This window comes from Triticum urartu, chromosome 1A (assembly GCF_056163025.1).
Source record: "Triticum urartu cultivar PI428250 chromosome 1A, HENAU_Tu73, whole genome shotgun sequence".
Taxonomy (NCBI): Eukaryota; Viridiplantae; Streptophyta; class Magnoliopsida; order Poales; family Poaceae; genus Triticum; species Triticum urartu.
In genome coordinates this window covers 87,069,448-87,078,117 of record NC_141873.1, presented here as the reverse complement: position 1 = coordinate 87,078,117, position 8,670 = coordinate 87,069,448, and the positions used below count along the sequence as shown (strand labels likewise).

Genomic DNA, 8,670 nt, shown 5'->3' with positions numbered 1-8,670 from the left:
CCTGAGTTTTGTGCGACGCTTTCCCACGCCGGCCGTGTGTGATTTTTTTTCTCCTTGTGCGATGCAGAAATCTGCGCCAGTGTGATAAATGCATGGGCATGGGCACGGGCCTTACTATTAGGAGGTCAAGCATTTCTAGGGCAAATTAGTGCACAAATGCTACACTCTTTGCGTTTGCTTTGCCCCAGCTAGCACACCACATGCACTTGCATGCAGCTCCATGGATGGAATCTCGATTCTCATCACACACCATCATCACATTATAAATACATGGCTCGGCACTTTGCATCCATCACAAGAAGGAAAAGAAGAGAGCAGACACGCGCGCGCGCTTACACGCTACACATATACACATTGTTTCCTAGCTAGAACCTAGATACATGGCGACAATGGCGGTTAAGGTGTGGGTGGTGGCAATGATGCTGGTTGTGCACTGCTTCGACGTAGGGCTTGGAGCTGGAGGCGACGGCCTGTGCCTGGGCTCGCCCGACTACGGCGACGCGCTAGCCAAGGCCATCCTCTTCTTCGAGGGGCAGCGGTCGGGGCGGCTGCCGGCTAACCAGAGAGTCAGTTGGCGCGGCAACTCCGCGCTCGCCGACGGCCGACCTGAAAACGTATGGTCTCTTATAGTTAACTTATGATCATGAGCCACTGCTCCCCTCCTACGTTTGAATATGTTTGTTTAATCTAGATATGAGTTTTCTCTTCAGCACATGCAAAACGAAAGCGGACCATGTTTTGGCACACTATATATATGGATCCAGTGTGAAATATATACTTGAGGCAATTAATCAATGGAATCAATGAAATTTGAAATAGTGATATATTGATAGTGGAATGGCGATCACAGGTTAACCTGACGGGTGGGTACTACGACGCCGGCGACAACGTCAAGTTCGGGTTCCCGATGGCCTTCACGGTGACCCTGCTGAGCTGGAGCGCCATCGAGTTCCGTGGCGACGTCGCGGCGGCGGGGCAGCTGGGCAACCTCGGGGCCGCCATCCATTGGGGCGCTGATTTCCTGCTCCGCGCGCACACATCTCCCACCACCCTCTATACCCAGGTCTGGTTGGTTTTTCTACCAATTTAACGTTCAAAGAAAAAGCACATCAATGAAACCATGAGATGGACTAGATTTATCTTTGTTGTTGTTGCCTTAAGGTGGGGGACGGGAACGCCGACCACGGGTGCTGGGAGCGGCCGGAGGACATGGACACGCCGAGGACCCTGTACAAGGTCACCGCGGACTCGCCCGGGTCGGAGGCCGCCGGCGAGGCGGCTGCGGCGCTCGCGGCGGCCTACCTAGTGCTCAAGGAAGACGGCGACAAGGCGTTCGCCTCGCGGCTCCTGGCCGCGTCCAAATCGGTACGCACGAAGCATGCATGTGCTGTTGTTTCTCGTTAGTTAAGTTGATGAAGGAATCACGATAACGGTTTTGGTTTTTTTGGCTTGGTCAGCTCTTTGAGTTGGCCAACAATTACAGGGGATCCTTCCAGTCGTCCTGCCCCTTCTACTGCTCCTACTCCGGCTTTCAGGATGAGCTGCTCTGGGCCTCGGCGTGGCTCTACCGGGCGACCAAGGACGGCAAGTACCTCGACTTCCTGCGCCAGAACCAGGGCTCCAGCAACCCGGTCAACGAGTTCAGCTGGGACAACAAGCAGGTTGGAGCCCAGATGCTCGCAACAAAGGTGGGTCGCACTCGCACAACGATTCATGCATGCCTCCATGGATTCACGCAAAGTCCATTACCGATGTACCATCTCGATTGATTTCAGGAGTATTTGAAAGGAAGGAGAGAGCTAGACAGGTACAAGGCCAACCTGGACTCCTTCGTCTGCGCCCTCATGCCTGACAGCGGCAATACGCAGATACGCACAACTCGTGGTACGTTACGTCCCTCCCTGCCTCACTCCGAACTCTGAAGAACATCCCGCCCAAAACCTCTCATCTTCTCCACACGACCGGTGCTTGCCGCAGGAGGGCTCCTCTTCACGCGCGATTCAGTGAACATGCAGTACACCACCACGGCGGCCCTCGTGCTCTCCATCTACGCCAAGACGCTCGAGTCCTGGGGCGTCTCCGACGGCGTCCGCTGCAGCGCCGCGAGCTTCTCCCCGGACCAGATCGCCTCGTTCGCCGCGTCGCAGGTCGACTACATCCTGGGGAGCAACCCGATGGGCATGTCGTACATGGCGGGCTTCGGCGGCGCCTTCCCGCGGCGCATCCACCACCGCGCCGCCTCCATCCCCTCCATCAAGGTGCTCACCCGGACGGTCCCCTGCAACGAGGGCTTCTCCTCCTGGCTGCCCACCAGCGACCCCAACCCGAACGTCCATGTAGGCGCCATCGTCGGAGGGCCCGACGAGAACGACCAGTTCGGGGACAACAGGGGGGACTCGGCGCACTCCGAGCCGGCCACCTACATCAACGCCGCCTTCGTGGGCGCCTGTGCTGCTGCCATGGGGCAGAGCCAGAAGCCTGCGTCGCCGACTTTGGCTTCTTACTAGTAGTGGACCACAAAGATATGCGCACTCGATACAACTGGTACTACTATGCTCTGTTGCTAAATTTTCACGTGTGTAATGTACTTGTGACATATGCATTCGCTACCAGTACTCTGTACTTGTTCGTGATCGCCGTACTATATATGTTTGTAATGTAACAAGACATAAAAATACAGTACCAAGTTTATATCAGCGCAGGATTCTTCTCCCCAAGTTTGCAACTCGGTTCCTCTCCCTAACTATAACCAGACTTAGGCCCTCCACTATATACTCCCTTCGGTTCTTTTTACTCTGCATATTAGGTTTGATCGAAGTCAATCTCATCCAACTTTGACCAAGTTTATACAAAAAATTATAAACATTCACATAACAACACCAATATCATTAGATTGATCTTGGAATATATTTTTATATTATATTTATTACATATTATAGATGCTAATAAATTCTAATATAAATTTGGTCAAACTTAGCAAAGCTTGACTTTCGGCAAATCCAATGTGCAGAGTAAAAAGGACCGGAGGGAGTAGACCAAAACCAATGTCAAATTCATTTCTAGTCTTTGGGCACTGATGCCCTACACAACCCAACCGGAGCCAAAAAGAATTTCTGGGCAGCTAGCTCGAAGGGCACTGGCAGCTAGATCAGTAGACTTGTTTGTCAATTCCTTTATACGGAGTGGCTGTGGAGCTGGTGTCATAATTTTTTTCAGGCATCAGTGATGATGTGGCACCTTTTTGACCAGCGAGCACGGCTTGGAGGAGAATCTTCCTCCTCGGAGCCTGCAGACCATCCACCGCCCACCCGCAGCGCCGGCGGAAGCACGTCTTGTCCTGTATTTCATTTTGTGTCATCTATTTGCACATGTCATGAATGTGTTGCATTTGTCCTTGCACAAAGTTTTTTTTTTGCGAATTCTTGCAGAAAGTCATTGAGAGGTTGAACAAGCAAGGTGTCATTTATAAACCAATGAAGGCAGAAATTTCTGGCATTGATGTTTATGTGGACGAAAGTGCTGAGAGAGACAAGGGTCGTTTTCCAAAAAAAAAAAAATCAACCTCGGTAACCTAAGGAAACATTGGAGTTATCTATCAGGTACAGATTAACGGCTTCAACTGTCATGGGCAAGATTCTGTCCCTAGATGCACCAGCTCGTGAGCATCTAGTACATCGAGAAATGATTCTCTGTAATTACAACATTCTGGTGCAGTAAGAACTTAAATTATGGATCTCATTAAGTTCATGAGACAGAACCATTGAACATTTCTTATTAGTGCATTTGATCAACATGAAGATTGACCCTCTCTCGGAGCGTCAGAACAGTACAGTAGTTTGAATCAGCCGAGAGATCAATTTACACAAGAAGCAGTACATTTGTTATTCTATCCCGACTCTGAGAGGGTCCGTGCATATATGGCGAGTGGTTAAATGATCTATAAGATGAAGGTATGATCATTCCCAGCTGAGTATCCTTCAAGCCAGGTCTTGTGGATGTGTGTCAGTTCCAAGCCCTCTGAAGTCTCAGGCTGCGAGTTCAGGCAGTTGGGTAGTTCAGCATAAACTGTGCGCAAAAGATTCTATACAACCGCACGGTGCGCAAGAATTTCAGGGGGGGAACGGGAATTTACCTTTGTATTCAGCAGAAGAGTTGTCCGGCAGCAATATTGCACATCACCTGAGTGTGACAGAAGCATTAACATCGACACACAAATCAATGAGATGACACAAGATGAGTAATTGTGGCGCATCCCAAGATTATGGAAAGGGCTCGTTACAATTGAAAAATGATGTCAATAAGGTTTGAACAAACTGATAACTGATGGCGTGGAATAACTAAAGTATGTGAAGAGTTCTTCGAGTATACCTTCCATTTCCCAGTTGTCAAACCTCACCAACCAGTTACTTGTACCGATCGGCGATGTAAAAAGTCGGTCCACCCATGCTCGGAACTTTTGGCCTTGTTTGTCAGCATAACATGAACTCAGTGCATCAATGGATGCATGAAGTGACCGCTCCATTCCACAAGGATGTATCAGTGTACCATTCTGGAGCTATCCAAAATAGACGATTGATCTAAAGTAAGCTCAAAAAACAACCAAAATTTGGTCCTCGGAAATCATAAATGGGTCCAGATCCCAGTTCAAACATGCAGCATTGGGATCAGTAATGTTAAAAGGAATTGTGTACAAAAGAAATGGCATATTAAAAAAGAAAATGGTATGAACAAACATTAAACGGGTTAATCTAAGAGTTCGACAAGGAAATGTACTTACAGTAATGCTTTTCAAGTATTGTATAACTGATGGAGACTTCTGAACCTCACCCCTCCGCCACTTCTCGTAAAGAACATAGAATTTCACCACCACATCTGCAGGCTTGATGGTGTCTACCTTCGGATATGGGAATTCAAGATCTCTTACAGTAAAACTAGGCCCTAGTTTGAAGTGACCGATAGCTTGCATGATACTGGAAGCGCATCTCTCAGTTGCATGAAGCAACTTAAGGTTATCTTTTCCATTCTCTTCATACCACTGAAGAAGCTCCTCTTGGGCATTGCTAACCTGAATATGGTTCCAAAAACTCTGTAATAAGCTTATATAGTAATCATCGTCAACAATGAAATACACTGAAACCAAGCAACTGCTTATACACTGACCATGACACCATAGGCAGATGGAACGCTGAATAAATCTGCATCATTGCCAGAGTCACCACACACAAGAACATTGCTTGGTGGTTTTCCGCTCAAACTGAACTTCTCGAGTAAATATATAAGAGCTTGCCCTTTCCCTGCACCTCGTGGCAATACATCTAGGGCCTCTCCGCTACTATAGATTATCTTCACATCTAGCTGATCACAGAAAGAAAGCAATGAAGTCAATAAAACACCGCTAAGCAATACTTGATCTTAACAAAACCCCGTCAAAAAGAACAGAGAAAGAGAAGGTCACCAAGGCCTGCCTTGTCTTACCCCAAGCTGTTCCAGTTTTTGAGGAAGATAATTAATCACTTCATGAGCACCCTGCTTGTCGACGAAGAAGCTGACCTTATGAGGACCCTGATTCCTCTCTGGCTGCAACGCACAAAGACAAAGTAACATAAATATCTTAGTTCAGCTAGTAGTAAAATTTGAAAAAATCCAGGAAAAACTAGACAGGCAACTCATTGGACATGCCTGTGGCTTTAGATGAGGGAACTTAGCTGTCTCCTGAACAACAATATCCCTATCCCACTTGTTATTCAGAAATTCCTCCCAGCCAACATCAGGAGTCATCTCCTGGCCATATGCTATCACAGTGCCCACAGACATGATGGTGATGTCCGGTGTGAGCAAAGGCTTTCTTTCCCTCAGACCCTTGTAACTGACCGGCGTTCTTCCAGTCGAGAACACCAGCAGAGAATCCTGGGAGTACTCAGACTCCCAGAGCGCCTCGAAACGGAGCAAGGCCGAGTTCTCTGGATCACAGTGATCAACCTGCAAGTGCACAATCCAAAAAGTCAAACATTGTTCAGACACAACAGTCCAGGTTCCTTCTTTCTGGGCAAACCAAAGGATCGAACTGAGATACCCACCATCGTCTGGTCAAGATCCGAAACGATCATAAGGCGGGCAGAGCCATCTAGCCTATCCATTCTTCCTTGCGGCGGAGAAGCTGAAGAAGTCCCTGCAGAGCAATAGTGCTGCAGAGGCTGGTGAGAAGTTTGATGCGTCTGCCTGGACACTTCTCTGAAACAACAAGTATTTCTCCTGCTTTTATACTGTTCCTCGGTCATCTGCTGGTAGGGTCTTTATGTTTTGTAAAAGGAAATAATAGCTCCAGATAAATTTTTAAACTATAGCACACGAGAAGCTGTCAGCAGCAGGTGAGAGCAAGACAGCGAACCAAGACAAGCAGGACAAGTATTTCTCCTGCTTTTTTAAAACTAAATAAACTATTTCATCGGTCATCCGTCGGTAAGGTCTGTTTTATTCATATACACGAGAAAATAATGGCTACAGATTACTTAAAGAACTATGGCAAACAAGAAACGGGCAGCAGCAGCCTAGCAAATGAGAGCAAGACAGGGGACCCAAACATCCACGGTTTATCCACACAAGAAAACAAGCAAGAGCGTGACTTTACTGGTAAGAACAAATTTCCAGGAGAAATCGTTGTGGATAGAGTGTCCAGCCAATCATCTAGCACGGCACGATTGACATCGATCAGATTTGGCGCAGGGAAATGTACAAGTACAACGCACTCGACAGAACCACGCGAGTATGGAATGGTCCGCCGGCCAAACACCTTGAATGCATGATGGTTTCAGGGAGGACCGGAGGGAGAGGAGGAACGCACAAGGTGGCGGATGAGTTGTAGGGCAGGCAGGTACAGTAGCTCCTACCTCGCCTGCGCGGCGTGCGGCCGGCGGCCCGGCTCGTCGTCGTCGGAGGAGCCGAGGAGGATGTGAGGCGGCGGGGTGGGGAGATGCGGATGACGACGACCAAGACCGGGAGCGGGGAGCCGAGTAGTACAAGTGGAGTGCGGAATGTGGGATGTGGAATGCGACGAAGCTTCCGTTTGAGATGACTTTTGCCGCTTTCTTGGTCGATGAAATCCGCGAGGGAACACCCTTTTGACAGAGCACAACAAAGGGGGTCTCAGGACTCTCAACAACAATAGAAAAATGGCCCCATGATATGCCGGGTCAACTTTTTTTGAAGGAAAACGGTAGGAAATCTTCACGCCGCACGTATTTTACTATCAGCCAAAAGTGTGCAGTGGAAAAAACAGAAAAACGACAGGATGTCGCAAGTGGCCACTGGACAATGGCGCGACTTCTCATTTTGGCTCGATGCACGACCATGCCCAATTTTTCAGCAATCTTTTCTTAATTGGTTCAAACATTGCGGTATATAGGTTGTTAAATTGATTCTACAGCTGATTTATTTGACTTTGAATCGGACTAGGTGATCGGCTGCTCATTAGCTTGTCGTAAAATCACTACGACGGGACCCACAAATGGCATCACTTTGCGTTCAGCTAGCACAAAGGGCATCTCCAATGACACCCTGCAAAAAACCTCCGTCATCCGCCATCCGTCCGCGGTCCGCGGTGTTAGAATTATGTGTCCTGCAACTATATTTAATTAACTTAGAATTATTAAATATTCGGAATACCTCATTATGGAATTATACATGTATTTGTACATGGAATTGTTTTGCATGTTTAGCATGGAATTGTTACTTGCTGGAACATACTTAAGTTTTATATATACTTAAGAAAGCTGGTCGATTATCGGTGGAATACAATATACTATTTATATTGGAAAGACTATCCGGATACACTGATGATTGGAAGGAGTTAGATCGTATAATTAAATTACAGCCCTAATGTTGATCTACATAATTAAAGGAATTTACACTCTATTATGACGCGTTGCTCACAGGCGCATGCTCCGGGGACAAAACAGGTAGAATCCGTTAAACAGACAAATATGATCGTGGTTGGTAATTTGATCTGTACTCTATCCCGGAAACTAGTGGAAAAGACTAGGAATCTTATATCTGTATAAGAGGTGGACTCTTTGGAACGACAGTATAAGAAGGTCCTTACCCCCTAGCCTCATATATGTGAATTGTGAGCGGCACCACGGATAAGCGCAGAGGAATTAGGGGGTAGACCGAAAGCCCTAAATTTCTACCATTGGTATCCTGAGCAAGGTTCGGCCGCCGTCGGTTGAGCTCTAATCCGCTGCGCACTCTCCCGCCGGTCGTCGACACAATCCCGTGCTTACCAGCATGTCGTCGCCTGAAGCGTCAACTCCATCGACTACGTACTGCGATGTGCGCACATGGAGGCTCCAATCTGCGTGTCGATGAGGGGTAAAATCAAGCGGCTGGGACTGCTGGCGCGTGACCGAGAAATAGTTCACGTAGTCTCCTGCTACTGCTTGTTCGTGGATCAATCACACGCGCGACTTGATTTTGCATGCACATCGGAACATTGTTCAAGGAACTCCAGCTATCTCGCTGAAGGAAAATTGTCGCACATGGAAGGGAGCCACATGCAAAGGAAACTCAGTTTGACACGTACGTGGAATCCAGGATATATACTACGGTTTACAGAGGAACTAGTACTTCGGCAGGACAAATTTCTTGGCACGCGGAAGGAGATGGTCGGGTTGA

General features: G+C 47.9%; 2 protein-coding genes across 2 annotated transcripts; one reads left to right on the top strand and one right to left on the bottom strand.

Annotated features, from left to right (window-relative positions):
- The first annotated feature begins 301 nt into the window (after positions 1 to 301).
- On the top strand, positions 302 to 2,696 carry LOC125510414 (endoglucanase 20-like). Its single transcript, XM_087513846.1, has 6 exons — positions 302 to 614; positions 851 to 1,063; positions 1,162 to 1,365; positions 1,458 to 1,688; positions 1,776 to 1,884; positions 1,978 to 2,696. Exons 1-6 carry the CDS (start codon positions 381 to 383, stop codon positions 2,505 to 2,507), a joined length of 1,521 nt encoding a protein of 506 aa, XP_087369972.1. The 5' UTR covers positions 302 to 380; the 3' UTR covers positions 2,508 to 2,696.
- A 1,051-nt stretch (positions 2,697 to 3,747) lies between these two features.
- LOC125549218 (putative sucrose-phosphatase 3) lies at positions 3,748 to 7,066 on the bottom strand. Its single transcript, XM_087513840.1, is given in 8 exon segments — positions 3,748 to 4,030; positions 4,133 to 4,179; positions 4,369 to 4,555; positions 4,778 to 5,065; positions 5,161 to 5,355; positions 5,476 to 5,979; positions 6,078 to 6,169; positions 6,888 to 7,066. Coding segments are annotated over 7 exon segments (1,374 nt in total). The 5' UTR covers positions 6,138 to 6,169; positions 6,888 to 7,066; the 3' UTR covers positions 3,748 to 3,937.
- Between the last annotated feature and the right edge of the window lie 1,604 nt (positions 7,067 to 8,670).